General features: G+C 41.7%; 1 protein-coding gene and 1 non-coding gene across 2 annotated transcripts; one reads left to right on the top strand and one right to left on the bottom strand.

Moving 5' to 3' along the window:
• Positions 1-8,585: 8,585 nt before the first annotated feature.
• On the bottom strand, positions 8,586-8,692 carry LOC131254503 (small nucleolar RNA R71). Its single transcript, XR_009175615.1, has one exon. It is a non-coding gene; the product is annotated as a small nucleolar RNA R71 (small nucleolar RNA).
• Positions 8,693-20,376: 11,684 nt separating this feature from the next.
• LOC131253821 (mannose-specific lectin-like) lies at positions 20,377-21,127 on the top strand. The gene is made up of 2 exons (XM_058254958.1): positions 20,377-20,714; positions 20,980-21,127. Exons 1-2 carry the CDS (start codon positions 20,377-20,379, stop codon positions 21,125-21,127), a joined length of 486 nt encoding a protein of 161 aa, XP_058110941.1.
• Positions 21,128-23,073: the final 1,946 nt, after the last annotated feature.

Here is a 23,073-nt window from a genome sequence, read left to right as displayed (position 1 = left end):
TCCTTCAACGGTAATTGAATGTACAATTCGAAAGGAAGTATGGAGTGGTCATAAGATCGACTACTCAGATTTGCGCATATTTAGTTGTGTGGCTTAATCTTATGTACCGTCAGTTGAGATAGATAAGCTAAACCATAGAGCTAAAAAGTATATTTTTGTTAGCTATGGTATTGGTGTGAAAGGTTACAAGTTATTTAACAAGATCACACACAAGGTCATTACTATCCGTGACGTCAGATTCGATGAAAGCTCTCTATTTCGCAAGAATAATCAAGAGGAGAAAGAGGAACCAGAAAGATTGATCGTAGACATCCAGATTAACATAGATGATACTCAGGCAGAGATAGATGTGCAGACAGATATACAGGATCAGGTGGAGCAGCCATCTGCGAGAAGGAACCCACCGCGTGATCGTAGGTTACCGGCAAGATACAGGGATGACTTTAATATTGCATATGCCCTCGTTACAGATAAGAGGGACCCGTCTACTATTCAAGAAGCTATAGTGAGCCTGGTGCAAAAAAGTGGAGCTATGGATGATGAGATGGACTCATTCCACAAAAATCACACATGGGAGCTGATGAAGCTTTCAGTGGATCGAAAAGTGATCGAATGCAAGTGGTTATTCAAAAGAAAACAGGATAAATACGAAGGTAGATTGGTAGCGAAGGGTTTTGCTCAGAGAGAAGGAATCGACTTCACAGAGATATTCGCACAGCTAGTTAAGCAGGTATCTATCAGATTCGTGTTGGCGCTAGTTGCCTAATACGATCTCTAGCTGGAACAAATGGATATTAAGACTGCGTTCCTGCACGGAGAGTTGGAAGAGAAGATCTACATGAAGCAACTAGAGGGTTATGAAGTTAAAGGGGCAGAGAAAAAAGTTCACAAGTTAATGAGGTCGTTATACGGCCTGAAACAGTCGCCTAGGCAGTGGTATAAAAAATTTGATTCTTTCATGGTAAGTTAGAAATTTACTCAGAATGAATATAATCATTGTGTCTATTACAAGACACTGAGTTATGGCAAATTCATCATCCTAGTATTGTATATTGATAATATGTTAATCGTCAGTCATTATATGTCTGAAATCAACGTACTGAAGCCTTAGTTATCAGGGACATTCAAGATGAAAGATCTGGGGGCTACAAAGAGAGTTCTCGGCATAGATATTTATAGAGATGGGAAGAGGAGTAGGCTTTGGTTATCATAAGAAGAATACCTTGAAAAGGTATTGATCAAGTATGGATGGATCAGACAAAGCCGGTGAGCGTTCCTCACGCGACTCACTTCAAGCTTTCCTCGGAACAATATCCTAAATCAAATGAGGAAAAGCAGGTTATGTCTCATATGCCTTATTCGAATACGATTGGTAATTTAATATATGTCATGGTCTGTATGAGACCAAATATTTCACAGGTAGTCGGTGTTGTAAGCAAATACATGTCAAATCATGACAAACAACATTGAGAAGTAGTGAAATGGCTACTTTGATACATTCGAGGTACAAAGATTACGTCTTAACTTTTGAAAAGACTAGAAAAAAGTTAGTAGGTATGTGGATTCAGACTATGCAGGCAGTGTGGATTCCAGAAAGTGTACTTCAGGTTATTTTGTACTAGCTGGTAGAGCAATTAGTTGGATGTCAAAGCTTCAGTCTGTGATGGCTCTTTCCACGACCGAAGCAGAATATATGGCAGTGACGGAAGCATTTAAGGAAGGTGTTTAGTTAAGAGGCGTAATAAATCAGTTGGGAGTTCAGGAGTAGGTCGTGCCGATTAACTATGATAGTGAGAGCGCCATCAATTTGGCTAAAAATTCTGTTTATCACTCATATACTAAACATATTGATGTTCGTCACTACTTTATTTGACAGGTGCCTCAGGAAGGAGACGTAACACTGGAAAAGATTCACACTAGCATGAATCCAGCGAACATGCTCACCAAGGCTGTTCCTATAGAGAAGTTCAAGTTCTGTGCAACTTCTCTGAGCTTGGCAATGGAGTAAAAGAAGGACGAAGGGTGCACGAGGAGTGTTGATTGAAACTATGATGCGATGCAGAGATAAGAAAAGAGATCAAGAAGCTACATAATTGAAGATTGAAGACAAGGTAGAGATTGTTGTTAAAAATAGACATCTTAAATCTGTTTAGTCCGTGTTACTCAACTAGTCGAAGATCCCTTCGACTGGTCAAAGCCCGTTCGACTCGAAGTCCAACAACAATGTATTTGGATTTCCGGGACGCTCGACCAGTCGAGGGACAGGCTCAACCAGTCGAAGCCCTAGCTCGACTAGTCGAAGGTTACGTAGACTGCAGGCGGATTGCGTAAATTTGAGGCGGTTTTCGAACTTTTCCAAAGTCGGTGCGTAAGTAGAGTTTCTTAAAACTATAAATAGGGGTCCCTAGGGCTTTTCTAAGGCATTCTAAGGCTTTCTAAAGGGGTTCCAAGGGTTTTTAAAAGAGTTCTAAGGTTATCAAAGGGTGTAGCAAAGGTGAGATTCGAGGTTGTTCGAATCAGGTAAGTCCTATCTCTTTGTAATTTCTATTTTCATAGTGAAGATCTGTCGCTTTATGTCGTGGTTTTTTCCTGAAAGGGTTTTCCATGTTAAATCTTTGTGTTCTCTTGTGTTTGCTTAGTGCTCTTGGATTGCTATCCTAGATCCATGTTCACACCCCAAGTATAGGGTTGTGATGTAGTAATAAACTCAGTGAGACCGAGGTTGAATCCTAAGCGACTGAAACCTGTACGTTATATGAAACTAAGTAGAACTAGAACTAGAGTAAGATGAAATTTAAATCGATTGTAATTTGAGGAATAATTGTGAAATATTAATCTAAAACTTAAGGAATTTAGAGGAAGGAAACTAGGGATTCAGAGGATCCACTTGTAGAGATCAGGGAGATCTTATGCCTGTTTCAAGAACTCAACTACAGTTAGAGTCCTATCTTCATCCAGTTGAAGGGTGTAACCATGAAAATCAAACTGAATTCCTTTGATATAGTTTTCAAGAGATGAAAGGTATATGAATTAGAATGGATTCCGTCATCAAACCATGCCCAGGAGACAAAGTAAACAACAGAATTAAACTAATTAGCAACCGATCATCAATGTATGAAGGTTAGGAAGGGTACCGTCATCCGACCATGCCCTGGAGACAATGGTGAACAACTGGGCTTCCTGGCGTCATAAACATAAAAGGAAAGGAACATGTTCAAAGCTATCGCAGATCCATTGTAATTTTAGTCACAACATACCATTAAAAACTAAAAACATTCTCTTAATTAAACCAATATCAACATCAGTTTAGTCTAAACAAAAGGCACAAGCAAAAACTCTCCCATCACGCTACAAGCTTCACCTATTAGCCCTAGCTAAGAGGTTTAGCTCAACATGATGGAGCTAAACATCTTAAATAAAATAAAAATCAAAAGAAAATACTCTCTTTCTTTGCCTGCTCCACGTCAAGCCAATCGAACTCCTCCACGCTCCAAACTTCCCTGATCGGATCTGATGATTTCTTCTCTCTCTCACGTCTTCTTTATATAGGTGATGCAGTCGGTGGACAGTGAAGAGAGCTGGAGTCGACTGCGAAGGCTCCTACGGAAAATCCTACGGAAGATCTTTGCTGATATCTATAGGGTCCACACACAGCAATCTTTCAGCGAATCTTCATCGATCATTGTCTTAGCAGGGTCAATTTAGCCCAATATTGGAAATTTGAAATGGATCTGAGCTTTTAGTTGGCCACCGCGTGGATCAACGACTAGCGAAAGATCCAACCCTGGCAATCTTGTCTGTTTGGATGGTTGCAAGGGAATAGGATGTTTTGGTCAAAATTCTTCTTTGGATGCAATGGTCGGTCCGGATCAATGTTTCTGATGAAGGGATTTGATGCGTAATGCCCCAGACTTCTTGGACGTCCGCAAGGCAGAGCATGCGCATGTTCATGCGTATTGCTGCTTGCGAAAACTTCTGTGAGGCCCACCTCCTTCGGTTTTTTGAGAAATCCATGCTGTCTATCAACTTCTTCACAAAATTTCGGTTGGGAAGGGACGGTTTTTTATCAGATTCGGCGTGACCCACGGAAGAAATCAGCTGCGACAATTGTAGGGCAGTCCGTTTGTGACCATTGAAACCAGCACGTGTGCGTGAATGAGTGCGCAAGGTCAACATGGGTTTAACTAGATCGAGCTCCTCTGCACGATGGACGCCTCGGATCGTTTTCATGGGCCATGATGGAGGCCCACTAATGATCAAACGGCGCCCCTGTTTCACGCCAAAGAAAACGGCTTTTGCTGTTTTTGAATGAAGAACGGGTCCAAGGTGGTTTGACCGTCTTGGACTTGTCGTGCACATGTGGTGCACATGTGCACGGTGCACACACAACTCAGTTGGGGTCCACGGTGATGGTTATGGGAAATCCAATCCATTCATCCCTTTTCTCAGCTAGTTTAAGGGGTTTATCCAACGTTTGAAGCATATCCAGATTGCAGGTGGGCCCAGAATCAACTGTTTATGGTCTGATCTGTCAGTTGGGCCAATTTCACAGAGATCCAAGGGCTTAATTTTGACATGTACGGTTAAGTTATAATCCTCAAGCCAAATCTAAAGTTTCAAGCTGAACGGATGGTGAGAACCCAGTGATCTTGCATTCAGGATAACTTTCAAGCCTCTTTAGTGTGAAACACGTGATTTTCTCAAATCTCTAGTGTGTAAATCCATCGATCTTGGTCCCTTGGAGTCCATCCTTTGCCTTGGTGACTTCAGAGCATTAAATCCGTGCTTTTAGCACCCTGTTTCAGTCCAAGCTCGTAAATACACTTTGCAGCACAAACACGATTAAATCCGGCCATTAAACAGTACCATTTTTGTAAATTCAGGCAATAACTGGGGTCTGATATACAATATTTGACCCTCAACAATCCATATCTTTGTGATTCCACAGCCCAAACCCCAACAATATCCACCTTGGATTTTTATAAGTCCACATAATTATACAAAATCCACCCCAACCTGAAGTACTAAATAACTCGTTAGATCCTTACTATTGCTCCGGTGGTAGACTCTTAGGAGTTTCAACACCCGATCAAGGGTTCGAGTATCCATAGGTGGTGAAATCCCACTACGGCGTGAGTGTGTGGGGGGATGTGCGTGTGTTAAAAAAATTAAAAATAAAATAAAATAAAAAGGCTATAGTATACTGAGTAAACTCTGTAGGGCCCAACACGTTGTTTGTGTCATATCCCCATGGTCCATTCATTTTCTTGGCTCCTTTTAGCACATTAGCCCAAAATTAAAGCATATCCAAAGCTCAAAATGGACCACATCACAAGAACAGTGGGAAAATAACATATACTGTTGAAAACTTCTCGGTGGCCAAGGACATTCTGGATTGAGTTGATATTTGTATTTTCCTTTCATCCATGTTCACGTAACCATATAAATAAGTTGGATGATAGATAAATACTCATGTGGCCCAAGGAAGGTTTCTAAGGCAGACATCATTAACTCCTCTATTTCTGTGGTGCATGTTGAGGGTCAAATATTGCATATCAGACCCAGTTGCTGCATAGTTTTACAAGCATGATACCGTTTAATGGCCTGATTTAATTGTGTTTGTGATGCAGAGTGTATTTACGAGTATGGACTGAAAAAGGATGCTTAAAGCATGGATTTAACGCTCTGATGACACCAAAGCATGGGATGGACTCCAGGGGACCAAGATCAACGCCAGAGATCCAAGAAAATCGAGAAATTGAAGCTCAAGTGGCCTGAAAAGTGTCCAGAATGCAAGATCACTGGGTTCCCACCATCCGTTCAGCTCGAAAATTCATACATCGCCCGAGTACCATAAATGAACCGTACACGTAAAATTGCAGCTCCTGGATCACTGTGAAAGTGCCCCAATGGACAAATCAGCCTATAAAATAGTGATATGGGGCCCACCTGATCTTTGGATACGCTTCAGTCCTGGGCTCAACGTCTTAATTTAAAGGAGGAAGTGGATGGATGGAGTGGATTTCTCGAATACATCACCTGGGACCCACATCATACAGTGCATGTGCACAGCACACACACTAGCCGAGCCGCATCGGACGGTCAGCCCAGTCAAAACAGGGCTGACCCGCCTTCTTCGCCCGCAGCAACAGCGGACGGACAGCGTCCGTCCGTTTTTCGGTAGTGGGCCCCACTCGCTCTCCAGATGACAAATCCGGACCGTCCAGGAGAATCATATGGCTCATGCCACTCGGGCCTAGATGGAGAAATTTTACAATGTAATCGTAGATTGGGTTTTGATCGTCCAAACAGAAAACGGACGGTGACTTGAAAGATAACATGGGCCACATAGAATTTGGGCCAAAAATAGTGCTTCCCACCTGGTTTTTCGAGTAGAACGTAGTGGATGGCTTGGATTTTCCAAAAAGACAGTGAAGTGGGCCCCACCATCAGTATAGCGTAAGTACTACGCACCCTGTTTTCGCGTCCGGGAAATCTGGAATTTTCGGCCGATTGTGGGCCACTGCCTGTGATCGGATTGGTGATCCAAACCGTCTAGATGATGACCAAGCCAGGAATGACCCTAGCCAAGAAGTCAGTTTTGAGTTTACTGGACGGCAAGCCTCGTAGAGAAAGTTTCCGCAGCTGGCTCGTCTGCGGACTCCAGCTCTCCACCAGTCCTGGCTGCGTAAGGAGTATCTCCGCACCCTATTTCTGGTAGGACTCTCGGAGGACAGCTCTATAAGGAGCGTGTGAAAGAGAGGAGGAAGGCGGGTGCTCGGTTTTGGGTTTTGAATGTGAGGAAGAAAAGGAAGAAAGGAAGAAAAGTGAAAGAAGAAGACAGGGAGCAGCAGGTGGGTGCGTTTTCTGCTGGACCGTGGGACAGTTTTACTGGACCGTGGGACAGCTACAGAACGGAAGAAAAGAGAGGAGATCAGCGCTCGTTTTGGGGACGTTTGAAGGGATCTCTCTGGTGTAAACGAGAAGTGGTTTTTCTCTCTTCTTCCTTCTTGTTCTTTTCTTTCCCTTTTTCTTTTGTTTAGTTATTTATTTTAGCCCATTCATGTGTGGCTAAACCCCTAGTTTCCTTCCTCTGAATTCCTTAAAGTTTTAGATAATTAATCCACAATTATTCCTTAAAATTCTATTTGGTTTAGATCACATCTTAGTCTAGTTCTAGTTCTACTTGGTTTCAGATAACGTACAGGTATCAGTCCCTGTGGATTCGACCTCGGTCTTACCGAGTTTATTACTACATCACAACCCTATACTTGGGGTGTGAACAAGTTTTTGGCGCCGTTGCCGGGGACTGACGGTTACGATTCTTTGAAATTAATTAGTTTTAGAATTAGTTTGAGATTAGGATTTTATTAACTTTAGTTTTAGATTTTTATTTCTATTTGATTTTTAGAACTAACTTGTTTCCTGTTTTGTAGGATCCTGACATAAACTTCTAAATTGGTAATTCTTTCCTAAATTCTTTACTTTTTCTACCTTTTAGAATTAAGGTTTAAATCTTAGAAATTTTCTAATTCTAGTATCCTCTCATCTGTAGGAAATAGAAACTAGGTTATTTCTTATTTAACTTTCTATTCTTATTTTAGTAACTTTCTAATTTTAACTCTTTTAAATCTAATTTGTCTCCTAATTTATTTTTAGAATTTTTGTTTAGAAACTAACCTTCCTATTTTGTAGGCCTTTAAGATAGAAATCTCTAATTCGGTAAGCTCCTTCTCTACTTCCTATTTTTCAGTTCTCTTTTAGTAATTTACTTTCTAGTTTAGGACTTTCCTAATTTATTTTAGTAGTTTCCACTTTCTTTTAGAAATTAGTTTACTGCTACTTTTCTTTTAAAGGATTGTTCCTCTTCTTTTAGAATCTAACTTATTTTGTTTTTATTTTGCAGGTCTTTAACTTAGGAGCTTCAATTTGGTAATTCCTTTCCAACTCTCCCTCTCTTGCTTTTTAGATTTTCTTTTCCTTTCTTAGGATTAGACTTTGAATTTGATTGAGGGCTGCGAGTGTTTCATGCCCAAGTGGGCCCGTGACAACACTCGACGTCTCTTGACTGAAGGAGGATTGGTTGAGGGGTTGACTATCCATCGCAGGACTAGACACCGCTCGAAATCCCCTGAGTTAACTGAAGTTATGGCTGAAAACCAACCTCCTCTACTTCCACCCAGAGTGGAGGATACCCAAGATGAGAATGAGGTGCAACAGGCACCCCCGCCTCGTACTTTACGAGATTATTTACAACCGGCGGGAGTGAGTACGCCCTCATGCATGATTTTTCCTGAAAACACAGGACAAATGGACATCAAGCCAGGAGTTATCCAACTCCTTCCCAAATTCCATGGACTTGAATCAGAGAGTCCATATTTGCATTTGAAAGAGTTCGATGAGATTATAGCTACATTATGTTTTCCTAATGTATCTGAGGATACAATTAGGCTGAAACTCTTTCCTTTTTCCTTAAAAGAGAAAGCTAAGACGTGGTTACATTCACTACGTCCTAGATCCATTGGCACATGGAACGACATGCAGAGGGAATTCATAAAAAATTCTTCCCACATCATAAAACAATTACCCTCAGAAAAGCAATCATGAACTTTGCCCAAAAAGAAGATGAAACATTCTTCCAATGTTGGGAAAGGTTCAAAGATTTGGTCAGTTCAAGCCCACAGCACGGATTTGAAACGTGGCGCATTACAAATTTTTTCTATGATGGACTGACATCTTCCATGCGCCAAATGGTCGAGACAATGTGTAATGGAGAGTTCATTAATAAAGATGTTGACGAGGTATGGGATTACCTCGATAGTCTCGTTGAAAAAACACAATCATGGGACTATTACCCAATGGCGAACACCACGTCTAGGCCTACTCAATTAAAGGAAAAAGGTAGATTATATCTCTTGAAAGAAGAGGATGATCTCAAGTGTAAAGTGACTACGCTCATAAGGAAAGTTGAGGCCATGGAAGGAAAGAAGGATAAGATTAATGAAATTGTTTGCGGCATCTGTGATTGTAACATTCACACAACTGAAAACTGTCCTACAATACCTGCCTTTCGAGGAGTGTTGAATGAACAAGCCAATGCCGTAAACAACTATCAAAGACCTTTTACTGGACCTAACTCCAATACATACAATCCTGGCTGGAAAAATCATCAAAACTTTAGTTGGAGGAATGGACAAACGGCGACTCCTCCAGGTTTCTTCAATTAAAATCCAAATCAAGTGAAACCTCAAGAGGAACCGGTTCAAAATCCCATACAAGAGCTGGCTCAGGCAATGCGGGGAATCACAGATTTTATGCAAAAGATAGATTCTCGTATGACGGTTATAGAAAAGGGGATGCTTCCTGCACAACCTCTCCCCAATCCTAAACCGCAGTATGAGAATAATGATCCCAGCTCTTCAAATCAGATGGGGCACGCTAAATCCATCACCACTCTTAGGAGTGGAAAGATCATTGATAAAACTCTTCCGGTTAGGCCCGAAAAGCCTCAAGAACCAGAAGAGGACAACAATGATGGATCCAGTGATGTCCCACAAAAAGTAGAACCGGAACTTTTAAAGAAGCCCGTTGCTCCATTCCCCCAACGGTTGGTTTCACCAAAACCTCTCTCTAACTCTCAGGATATCCTAGAGGTGTTGAAACAGGTGAAAGTCAACATTCCTCTACTTGATGTCGTTAAACAGATACCTTCATATGCCAAATTCCTGAAAGACTTATGCACGACCAAAAGACGGAAAATTATTCAAAAGAAAATCTTCTTGACTGAGAAAGTGAGTGCCATCCTGAAGCAAGACATGCCGCAGAAATTCAAGGATCCCAGTAGCCCAACCATATCATGTGTAATCGGGAACCATCGAATTGATCACGTACTTCTTGACTTAGGAGCGAGCGTCAATTTGATTCCCTACTCGGTATACAAACAGTTAGGTTTGGGTGAATTAAAACCCACCCTAACCACACTACAACTTGCTGATCGCTCTGTTCGTGTACCAAGAGGGATAATTGAGGATGTGTTAGTCCAGGTCGATAGATTTTACTACCCTGTAGATTTTATCATCCTGGACATCGAACTCATCAATAACATGAGCACTCAGATTCCCGTCATTCTTGGTCGCCCATTCCTTGCCACGTCAAATGCAATTATCAATTGCAGGAATGGTATCATGACTATGTCTTTTAGAAATTTGACATTGGAGTCAAACATTTTTTTCAATAACGGCAGCAACTCAGAGGATGATGACGATTTCCACGACATTAACATGATTGACTCTTTCGTGGAAGATACGACACCGCTGACTTTATCCTCCGAGAATCTGGAGACGTGCCTGGCCCACTCCCATGATTTTGATGATGACATGATTAGGGAGACGTGTGCCTTGCTTGATACTGCACCGGTACTTGAAGTTAACCGGTGGAGGCCACAATTTGAAGAATTGCCACAAACTGATATAGTGCCTCTACCGTCTAACCTCAAGCCGCCGAAGCTTGACCTAAAACCTTTGCCCTCTGATTTGAAATATACATATTTAGGTCAAGATGAGACATACCCGGTGGTGATCTCTGCCCACCTGGAGAAAGAACAGGAGAGTCTGCTTATATCTACTCTCATTGAGCATAAAGGAGCCCTGGGATGGACGGTAGCGGACCTTAAGGGAATCGATCCCTCGATTTGTACTCACCGCATATATCTTGAGGATAATGCAAAAACCGCTCGGCAACCACAACGTAGACTAAATCCAAATATGAAGGAAGTGGTTAAGGCCGAGGTTCTTAAACTATTGGATGTGGGTATTATATACCCTATATCTGATAGTCAATGGGTGAGTCCAACTCAAGTGGTTCCTAAGAAGTCCGGAATCACCATCGTAGCCAATGCTAATAATGAACTCGTGCCAACTAGAGTCACTACTGGTTGGAGAATGTGCATTGACTACAGGAAGTTGAATACCGTCACGAGGAAAGACCACTTTCCTTTACCATTCATTAATCAGATCCTGGAAAGGTTAGCTGGTCATTCCTATTACAGTTTTCTTGACGGGTATTCGGGCTACAACCAGATAGAGATAGCCCCTGAAGACCAGGAAAAGACCACATTTACATGTCCCTACGGCACCTTTGCTTACCGAAGGATGCCATTCGGACTATGTAATGCCCCTGCCACCTTTTAGCGATGTATGCTTAGTATCTTTTCTGATATGGTGGGGCAATACCTAGAGGTCTTCATGGATGACTTCTCTGTTTATGGTCCATCTTTCAGCAAGTGCTTGGAAAGTCTTAAATGTGTGCTGAAAAGATGTGAAGAGAAGAACCTGGTACTTAATTGGGAGAAGTGCCATTTCATGGTTCAGAAGGGAATTGTCCTTGGGCATATCATCTCGTCCAAGGGAATCGAGGTAGATAAGGCAAAAATCAATCTTATCTCTAACCTACCTCCACCCAAGAACATCAGAGACGTGCGATCCTTCTTAGGACACACAGGATTTTACAGGCGATTCATAAAGGACTTTAGTCTCCTCTCTCGTCCTTTATGTACTCTTCTTCAAAAGGATGCGCCGTACGAGTGAACTGAGCAATGCCAGGAAGCTTTCACTAAGCTTAAGGGCACGTTAACCACTGCACCTATCATGCAGCCACCCGACTGGAGCCTTCCTTTTGAGCTTATGTGCGATGCTTCTGATTATGCTCTTGGGGCGGTCCTAGGCCAGAGAAAAGATAAGAGGCCCTACGTCATTCATTACGCAAGTAGAACTTTAAATTCTGCCCAGGTGAACTACTCGACTACGGAAAAAGAACTCTTAGCTGTAGTGTTCGCCTTGGACAAATTTAGGTCATACTTGATCGAATCCAAGATCATTATCTACACAGATCATGCGGCACTTAAGTATCTTCTTTCTAAGAATGATTCTAAGCCCCGTTTGATACGATGGATCCTTCTACTTCAAGAATTTGATTTGGAAATTAAAGATAAAAAGGGAGTAGAGAACGTAGTGGCCGATCACCTTTCTCGCCTTAATACCTCTGAGTCCCTTGAGGCAACTCATATTAACGACATGTTCCCTGATGAACAACTGTTCCGAGTCTCTCATTCACCTTGGTTCGCTGATATTGCTAATTATCTTGCTACAGGTGTCATACCGACACAATGGACTGCGCAAGATAAGAAGAAATTCTTCACCGAGGTGCACAACTTTTTCTGGGATGATCCTTACTTATTTAAATATTGCCCAGACCAAATCCTAAGGAGATGTGTACCAGACGATGAGCATCAGAGCGTCATCTCCTTCTGTCACTCAGAGGCCTGTGGTGGTCACTTTTCTGCTAAAAAGACCACGGCCAAGATTCTGCAGTGTGGCTTTTACTGGCCCACTATGTTTAGGGACACTCATGAGTTTTGCAAAGCTTGTGAGCGTTGCCAGAAATTGGGAGCATTGTCCCGTCGAAATATGATGCCTTTGAATCCCATCCTTATCATTGAAGCATTTGATTGCTGGGGCATCGATTTCATGGGACCATTCCCCCAATCATTTGGAAATCTGTATATTTTGCTCGCCGTGGACTATGTCACTAAATGGGTTGAAGCGATTCCGTGTCGAACTAATGACCATCGCACGGTCATTAAATTCCTAAAAGAAAACATCCTTTCTCGATTCGGAACGCCTCGAGCCATCATTAGTGATGGGGGCTCACACTTTTGTAATAGATCATTCGAGAGCTTAATGAAGAAATACGGTATCTCTCATAAGGTGAGCACCCCATACCATCCTCAGACAAGTGGACAAGCTGAGATTTTCAATAGGGAGATCAAACACATTTTGGAGAAAACGGTTAACCCAGATCGTAAGGATTGGTCAATCCGATTGACCGATGCCTTATGGGCATACCGTACTGCCTTTAAAACCCCTATTGGAATGTCTCCCTTTAGACTTGTCTATGGGAAAGCTTGTCACCTGCCTGTGGAGCTGGAACATAAAGCGTACTGGGTGATTAAAAATCTTAATTTCAATCTGGACAACGCTGGCTCGCTACGCAAACTTCAATTGAATGAACTTGAAGAAATCCGGAATGATGCGTACGATAATTCGAGAATTTACAAGGACAAGATGAAAGCATTTCATGACCAACATATTTTGCAAAAATCATTCACGCCTGGTCAGAAGGTCCTTTTGTACAATTCTCGATTACATTTCTTTCCGGGTAAGCTTCGATCTCGTTGGACCGGCCCTTACATTGTTGTCACTGTTTCTCCGCATGGGGCCATTGAGATAAGAGATCCCGACAATGGCAAGGAGTTTAAAGTCAATGGACATCGATTGAAACCATTTGTCGAGAAATTTGATTCAGAGGACATGTCCATGCCTCTGACTGATCCTGTTTACCAGGATTGATCTCCCAGTCTGATGGAGGTATAGGTAGGTTTCCTGTTTTCTTAGGACTAGGGTAGTTGCTTTATTTGTCTGGCTGAAGACGGTAAACTTAGCGCTTCTGGGAGGCAACCCAGTTCTTCATTTCATGTCATTTTTATCATTAGTTAGTTCAATGTTTGTGGGTAACATTACTGCAAACCCTCACGGGACTACAACTCATCCACTAGGGGTAACCTAGGGGTTTAAAGGCTTGTTACATATGCTAAATGCAATCAAGAGCACCTACGAAAGTGGTATAGGTAGGATTTTATTTTTTATTTTAGCTTACTTTTGTTGGTTTCTCTCTTGTGCTGACCCGCTCTTACATAGATATCTTTGGAAAGCCTCTTGATTCTTTCGTCCAGGTACTATCTTTCCATCACTCCTCTTATATTTCCGTTGTCCCATGTGCATCGCATGTTTATTTCTTTTACATTGAGGACAATGTAGCTTTTAGGTTGGGGGTGGGAGATTAGGTTACCTAATCAATGTTTTTTTTTTCATCTTGAGCAAAAATTGTGAAAATTTTTGAAATATTTTTTGACATTTTGTTGAATTTGAAGTGATTCTGACAACCATCTTGGATTTAAAATTACAAGATAAGTGAAGTTGGTAATTTATGACTCTTAGATTCAGTTATCTATCATATTAGATTTCACAGTTAAGTTTGAAGTATTAATCTATAATTAGAAGTTTTAAACATTGATTGAGTTATGAGTTCACATGTCACATCTCGCTTTCACATTAAGATTTCAGTTTGATATTAAAGGGTTAACTTGGTAATCACTAAGCATGTAAGGAACCAGCTTGGAAAATTTGCCCGTCATGAATGATAAAAAAAAAAAGAGAGAGAGAGAGAGAGATACCTTTGGAAAAGGTTAGGCGAATAATTTTTACCATAGGTTTGCTCCCTATAGGTGCGGATTCAATTCTCCTCTCCCTCGATGACTGGAAAAAAAAAAAACAAAAAGAAGAACTGAAAGGCAAATTCGAGTTTAAGTTTTGAGTGACCTAGATACTGTTTTGATTATCAATGTCATCATAAAAATTATCCATTGGATTTCTTAATGATGATAAGCCGAGATTTTATTATACACTCATGATACTCATTGTTTAGAATTGTTCTAATTAATGCATAAATACTTTAAAGTTGATTATGAAATTTATTGTGCACTTGATTCTAGGAGGAAGTAATATCCAACATTCATGCATCTTAGAATTTTCGAATCTAGACTGCTTTTAAAAAAAATAAAAAAATCGCTTGAGTTCATAAAAATTGTCCTGTATTTCTCAACTTATTTTTCGCATACTTTGCTAGGGACTAGCAAAATGCTGGTTGGGGGTTGTGTTGAGGGTCAAATATTGCATATCAGACCCAGTTGCTGCATAGTTTTACAAGCATGATACCGTTTAATGGCCTGATTTAATTGTGTTTGTGATACAGAATGTATTTACGAGCATGGACTGAAAAAGGATGCTTAAAGCATGGATTTAACGCTCTGATGACACCAAAGCATGGGATGGACTCTAGGGGACCAAGATCAACGCCAGAGATTCAAGAAAATCGAGAAATTGAAGCTCAAGTGGCCTGAAAAGTGTCCAAAATGCAAGATCACAAGGTTGCCACCATCCGTTCAGCTCGAAAATTCATACATCGCCCGAGTACCATAAATGAACCGTACACGTAAAATTGCAGCTCCTGGATCACTGTGAAAGTGCCCCAATGGACAAATCAGCCTATAAAATAGTGATATGGGGCCCACCTGATCTTTGGATACGATTCAGTCCTGGGCTCAACGTCTTAATTTAAAGGAGGAAGTGGATGGATGGAGTGGATTTCTCGACTACATCACCTGGGACCCACATCATACAGTACATGTGCACAGCACACACACTAGCCGAGCCGCACCGGACGGTCAGCCCAGTCAAAACAGGGCTGACCCGCCTTCTTCGCCCGCAGCAACAGCAGACGGACAGCGTCCGTCCGTTTTTCGGTAGTGGGCCCCACTCGCTCTCCAGATGACAAATCCGGACCGTCCAGGAGAATCATATGGCTCATGCCACTCGGGCCTAGATGGAGAAATTTTACAATGTAATCGTAGATTGGGTTTTGATCGTCCAAACAGAAAACGGACGGTGACTTGAAAGATAACGTGGGCCACATAGAATTTGGGCCAAAAATAGTGCTTCCCACCTGGTTTTTCGAGTAGAACGTAGTGAACGGCTTGGATTTTCCAAAAAGACAGTGAAGTGGGCCCCACCATCAGTACAGCGTAAGTACTACGCACCCTGTTTTCGCTTCCGGGAAATCCAGAATTTTCGGCCGATTGTGGGCCACTGCCTGTGATCGGATTGGTGATCCAAACCGTCTAGATGATGACCAAGCCAGGAATGACCCTAGCCAAGAAGTCAGTTTTGAGTTTACTGGACGGAAAGCCTCCCAAACTGAGGCCAAACCAACGCCTTTTGTGTTGCTGCGCACGCTGTTGCATCTTGGCTGCGTAAGGAGTATCTCTGCACCCTATTTCCGGTAGGACTCTCGGAGGACAGCTCTATAAGGAGCGTGTGAAAGAGAGGAGGAAGGCGGGTGCTCGGTTTTGGGTTTTGAACGTGAGGAAGAAAAGGAAGAAAGGAAGAAAAGTGAAAGAAGAAGACAGGGAGCAGCAGGTGGGTGCGTTTTCTGCTGGACCGTGGGACAGTTTTGCTGGACCGTGGGACAGCTACGGAACGGAAGAAAAGAGAGGAGATCAGCGCTCGTTTTGGGGACGTTTGAAGGGATCTCTCTGGTGTAAACGAGAAGTGGTTTTTCTCTCTTCTTCCTTCTTGTTCTTTTCTTTCCCTTTTTCTTTTGTTTAGTTATTTATTTTAGCCCATTCATGTGTGGCTAAACCCCTAGTTTCCTTCCTCTGAATTCCTTAAAGTTTTAGATAATTAACCCACAATTATTCCTTAAAATTCTATTTGGTTTAGATCACATCTTAGTCTAGTTCTAGTTCTACTTGGTTTCAGATAACGTACAGGTATCAGTCCCTGTGGATTCGACCTCGGTCTTACCGAGTTTATTACTACATCACAACCCTATACTTGGGGTGTGAACAGTGCAGTCCACTTAAGCTTGGGATATACTTCAATTTTGGGCCCATGCCCTATAATAATATGGTAAAACGGATGGACAGTTTGGATCAGACACATACATCATGGAAGTTCCCCAAAGAGTTTCCTCAGTGCACTATAATGTACTGAGTTACTCAGTAAACAATGCCCGTCTACTCCTACCATTAGATTAAAAAATAAAAAAAATAAAAAAAATAAAAAAAGAAGCTTAGTGGCTCAAAAATCATACCGATTCATGATTCACGTGGGCCTCTTACCCCACGTGAATCATGTCTAACACAAAGTAGTTGGTATTGCTATCACTACCCCCGCGATGGTGCAATGATGTTCACGCCTAACGTAGAGTAGTTGGTGTCGTCAGCACTACCCCAGCGATGGTGCATTGATGTTCATGTCCGCCGCGGAGTAGTTGGTGTTGCTTGCACTACTCCAATGATGGTGCATTGATGTTCATGTTCGCTATAGAGTAGTTGGTGTTGCTAGCACTACCCCAGCAATGGTGCATTGATATTCATGTCCGCCGCAGAGTAGTTGGTGTTGCCAGCACTACCGCAACGATGGTGCATTGATGAAGTTCATATCCGCTGGAGAGTAGTTGGTGTTGCCAATACTACCCCAGCGATGGTGCATTAATGTTCATGTCTGATGCAAAGTAGTTGGGAAACGGAGTGGCTACTCCCCTTGCCACCAGCCCCGTGGCTGGTGATCGGTGCTCTACGGGCCCCGCCATGATGTATGTGTTTCATCCATTCGGTTCATCCATTTTTAAAGATAATTTTAGGGTTTTATACCAAAAATGAGAGGAATATAAATCTCAGGTGGACCACACCACTGGAAAACAATAGTGATTGGATATCCACCGTTAAAATCTTCCTAAGGCCCAATGTACTGTTTATTTGACATCAAATCTGTTGATTAGGTCATACAGGCCCAGATGAAGGGAAAACACAAAAACCAACTTGATCCAAAAGTTTTATGGTCTCCAAAAGGTTTTTAATGGTCAATGCTCATTTAACAATGTTTCCTGTAATGTGGTCCACTTGAGATTGGGATATCTCTCATTTTTGGTCTCATACCATAAAATGATCCGGAAAAATAGACGGATGGCATGGATGAAACAATTACATCATGGGGGGTGGGGTGGCCAATCCTTTTGGAGTAGTTGGTTGGTGTTGTTGGCACTACCCAGCGATGGTGTATTGATGTTGATTAATTGGTGTTGCCCGTACTACCTAAGATGGTGCATTGATGTCGAGTAGCTGGTGTTGCCCGTACTACCTAGGATGGTGCATTGATGTCGAGTAGTTGGTGTTGCCCGTACTACCTAGGATGGTGCATTGATGTCGAGTAGTTGGGATGGTGCATGGATGTTGTCGGACATGAGGCAGATCCAAAGGGTAGCGGAGTGGCTGGTGCACTGGATTTGACACTGACAGGTTGAGTGGCCAGACTCGCCACTATTGAAGTGATGTCACCAATTCATGTGAACCCGACTATGACGTATGTATTGTATACTACAGCGTGTGTCAAGTGCGTGTGTAAATAAATAAATATAAAAGAATGAGCAAAAGAATGAGGTGGATCTAAAGCTTCAGTGGACCCTACCACAGAAAACAGCAGTAAGATTGATGCCCACCGTTCAAACACTCCTAATGCCCGTCATAATGGTTTTTTTTTTTTTCAATTTAACCTTTCAAAAGTTAACAAAGACGTTGAAGAAGGAAACATATCATATTGATTGAAAACTTTTGTGGCCTTTAGGAGTTTTTAACAGTGGCTTCACCCCCAATTGTTTTCTGTGGTATGGTCTACTGGAGCTTTGGATGTGAATCACTCTTTGAATCTTACCCTAAAATGATCTCTCCGTATGGATAGATGGCGTGGATACAAAACATACATCATGGTGGGGCCACAAAACCTGGTGACGTCACTTCAATAGTCTACCTGCTAAACCTATCGGTAGCCAATCCATACATATGGTTAGTGTGGGTACGTGTCATGCTAAGACAAGCGTTGCAGCTCCTCGATATCTGAGTTGTATGAATGGTTCAAAAGAGTTCAAAGTTAAATGTGCTCTACGAAAATGATTTATTCACTTGTATCCACACCATTCATCCGAGGGATCATTTTAAAGCATTATCCTAAAAATGATTCGTGTCCAAAGCTTAAGTGGACCACACCAAAAATAGCAGTGGGACAATGATTCTCAAGGTTATAACGTTCATAGGGCTCATCATAGCACTTATTCTCCATCAAAACTATTCACAATTAGGTCACGTAGACATACACGGATGGAAAGAAAAACGAGAAAAAAAAAAATCATATTGATCCAAAACTTCTGTAACCCTCGAAAAGGGTTTCAATGGGAGACATTCAATCTCCCATAGCTTTTTGCGGTGTGATACATTTGATCTTTAGATCTATCTTACTTTTCTGTTCAACCCTTAGGATGAGCTCGCAAAATGAAAGGACGGTTGAGATAAACACATACCCACGTAACTTGGTTAGGCCAACACACCAGCTAGTTGGTGGTGTGTGGTAAACTCAAAAATATCAGCCTCATCCAATGCTTCTGTAGCCCAGCGAAATGTTGAGCAGTGGAGGTTCAGTCCTCACTTATTCTATCATGCGATCAATTTGAATTCCATTAATTAGACAACTAAGAATGCTGGGTCAGTGTTATTTTTGTACATGATAAATTAAAAATGAGACCCACAATTTGGTTGTTCTGGATAAATGTAAATCAGTGTAACATATGCAAAGATGAGGAATGAACATTGAAAGTCTATACGGTGGGGAACTAACATTGAAAGTCTATAGGAGTTTACAGTACATGTGTAAACAGCAACCTCATTGGAGCTCTTCAAGTGGGACTCACATATTGTTTATGTAAAATCCACCCCAACTATCAGGTGAATCACCTCAACTTAAGCCTCTCGCCTAAAAATCAACTTCATCCATGATTCAAATGGACTACACGGTTGGAAAGTGTATATAACCCTACTTACCCTCTAAACTGTTTCTATGCTTGCAGCCCACCTGAATCATAGATGGACATGAGTTTTGGAACCAGGCATAAGATTTATGTGGAATCTAATGGTTGGAGTAAATTTCATATAATTATTATGGTGGGCCCGTAACAATCAAGCGTGGATGTTTATGCCAACATTTTTCTGTTTGTGTGACCCATTTGAATCAAAACACATCCTGATCATTTGGAAAAGGGCATAACATGGGATTATGCATATAATGGTTAGATTAGATCTCACACACAAAACTTCAAGAAAATATAATAAAAAATTATACATCCCGTAATTTCTGTAGCTTCTTCTAAAGCCGATTGTTACCAAGTTCTGTTAATCCACAATTGTACTATATTTTTGAGTTTTCAATGCTAGGCAATCAATTCTCATTGCTTCCTATTGTTGAGCTTTGGATCTACTTCATTTTTGGGCTCATAGCCTAAGAACTTATATGCTGGCAAAGGTAAAGAGGATGATAGAGTCGTAATGACTCTTTTCAATTGGTTACAGCCGGTTTTGCCGGTTTAGCAACTTGATTACACCGTGGGCATTTACACCATATATTTTCAAATATGTTATCCCACGGTTGATGAGGAGGCATAACTCGACCTCACAATAGCCTTACATATGCTAGACCATATAGTACCATTTCCCATATATATATATATATATATATGAAACAAATACAGTACCATGACACATCAACACACCACCGCTGTGGGTGGTGTAGGCAACACCACCGGATCCGTGACTCCTCATCTCAATCTATCTATAAATTCACAGTCTACAATCTTATCCACCCAAGAACTGTAGACATGGCTACTATCCTCTCCACTACGCTTCTCAATCTCTTCTTAATCCCATCTTTCTTTCTCGCTCTCCTTCTCACCCCAGCTTGCAAAGCCGACAACATCTTATATTCTGGTGAAACTCTCGGCCCTAACGAATCTCTGGAATATGGGAACTCTCGTTTTATAATTCAAGAAGATTGCAATCTGGTCTTATATGAAGCCGGAATCGCCGTTTGGTCATCCAACACCACCCACATAGCCACTAATTGCCATTTGACCCTGCATACTTTTGGGAACCTTGTGGTATATGATCCCGAAGGAAGTGCACTTTGGGATAGTAATACCTCCGGATTGCCAGCCTTGTACGTTCTAATCCTTCAAAAGGATGGAAATGTAGTCCTCTATGGTGGGCCCCTTTGGGCTACTCATACTAAGAGCAGTGCAACGCCAGTGGTCATTGTGGCCAGGGCCGCTAAAACCAATCAAACCGCTTCGGTTGGTTGATCTGGGATCATCACAAACATCTGAGAAGATCAATGCATTGTGCTGAAATAAATATTACTTTATTTATGTTTGCTGCAAAAAAAAAATAAAAAAATCTATGTGTGCTACATATGTCTTGTTTAGAAGGGTTAGAAATGTAGTCATCTATGGTGGGGCCATTTGGGCTACTGCTACTAATGCAGATGGGAACAATGCAACGCCAGTGGTCAGCGCCGCTGAAACCATTCGCACCACTTTGGTTGATGAATCTGAGATCAGCACAGGCATCTGAGAAGATCAATGCATTGTGCTGAAATAAATATTACTTTATCTACATGTGCTGCAACCAAAAAAAAATAAAAAATCTATGTGTGCTGTCGTCCGTGTTGTTTGAAATTTGAATAAATTTTAGTAATATATTATAGTAATTTTGTGTTAATGTATTGGATTAGCTGCTTTCTTTTTTTTTTAATTTAGTTTATGATATTCCAGGATTATAACTGTTGGATCTGTGGTCATGCTTAGTGATCTTAACCATATATAAGATGGGCCGCATTGTGGATGGAAGAGGCTAATAAAATTCTCTAATTGAACTACTTTAGCACTTTTTGACCGTTGCTTTGTAGGTCATTTGTTTGAAAGTCTAGGATTTTCAGATATTGAAGATTTTTGTGGCAGCCATGGGGACCTTTATTGCTGTATCTTATCCGATCAACAGTTTCGATCACATCATATGGCCCTAGATTCAACAGATGTTATCCCTTATACCAATACTTACAGCGACAAGTCTAGGTGTATTCTAGCAAATTTCTTTGTTTCTTGCAGCTAAGGGGCCGACATCTCAGAAACAATCAATAGATGGGCACACAATCGGACGCGGATTGCGTGCTGAGTTCAGCACGCTAAGCGTACCGAGTAAATCCTGTGGGGTCCACCATGATTTACATATTTTATCCACTCCGTCCATCCATTTTAACAGATAATTTGAGACTCTAGCCCAAAAAAGAAGTATATCCAAATATCAAGTGGACCTCACCACCGGAAACAGTGTGAATTGAAATTCTACCGTCGAAAATTTCTTAAGGGCCACAGAAGTTTTGGATCGATCTGTTACTTATGTTTTCCCCTCATCCATCTCTATGTGATCTTATGAACAGGTTGGATGACAAATAAACATCACTTTAGGCCCCACCAAGGTTTCAGTGGTGGAAGTCATTATTTCCACTGTTTCCTGTGGTGTGGTCCACTTGAACTTTGGGCATGTTTCAATTTTCAGATCAACCACTAAAATGAGCTGTAAAAATGGATGGACGGCTTGGATAACACACAAACAGTCATGGTAGGGCCAACTGAGTTTACTCAGTATGATAAAAGGTACTGAGTAACTCAGTACGCAATCCGATTTCCATGCAATCATGGTTGGATGCCGGGGGAGTGGGTTGATGCGCGGGTAACAGCTTAGTCGATGAGGCCTTGACCATGGGGCCCACATTGATGTATGTGTTGTATATCCACACCGTCCATCAGTTTTTCCAGCTCAATTTTGCCGTGTTCCAAGAAATGAAGAAGATCTAAATCCCTTGCGGATCACATCATCATTGAACACCCACCATTAAAAAAATCCTAGGGCCCACCGTATTGAACGAACATCAGCATGATCCAAAACTTGTGTGGCTTACAATAAGTTTCTAATGGTCAATCACTGCATTTCCTTTAGTGTTGTCCACCTGAGATTGTGATCTGTTTCATTTTCTGGGTCATTCCTAAAATGAGCTGGAAAAATTGATGGACGGTATGGATATACAAAAAATACATCAAGGTGGGCCCCATGGTCAGCCCCTCACCCACTAAGCTGTTACCCGGCTCTCATGCTCACCGCGGGTCCCATAGATGTCATTTTCGGGTCATATCCACTCCATGGCAGGCCCATGATTTTGAAGGTTTTTTCAATGGTCAGGGCTGGCCCCCCATTGAGCCGGGAGTAAAATTTCAACCTCTTTATTAATAGGACCGGTAGGTTGCACGGGCAATTTTATCATATATCACGTATGGTGGGGCACACTTAATGAACAGCCCGGATCTGCCACAACTGTGGACGATGGAGCTCGGGATCAGGCCAAACTTAGGAACATATGCCCATGATGCACACTTGTGAAGGTTCTAGGCTATGAACATGCCCATGGCCCAAAAATTAGGATGGCCCACTCAAAATATAGAAAGATATAGCTCTGTTCCTTC

Source organism: Magnolia sinica, chromosome 8 (assembly GCF_029962835.1).
Source record: "Magnolia sinica isolate HGM2019 chromosome 8, MsV1, whole genome shotgun sequence".
NCBI classification, from domain to species: Eukaryota; Viridiplantae; Streptophyta; class Magnoliopsida; order Magnoliales; family Magnoliaceae; genus Magnolia; species Magnolia sinica.
This window is presented reverse-complemented; position numbering and strand designations above follow the sequence as displayed.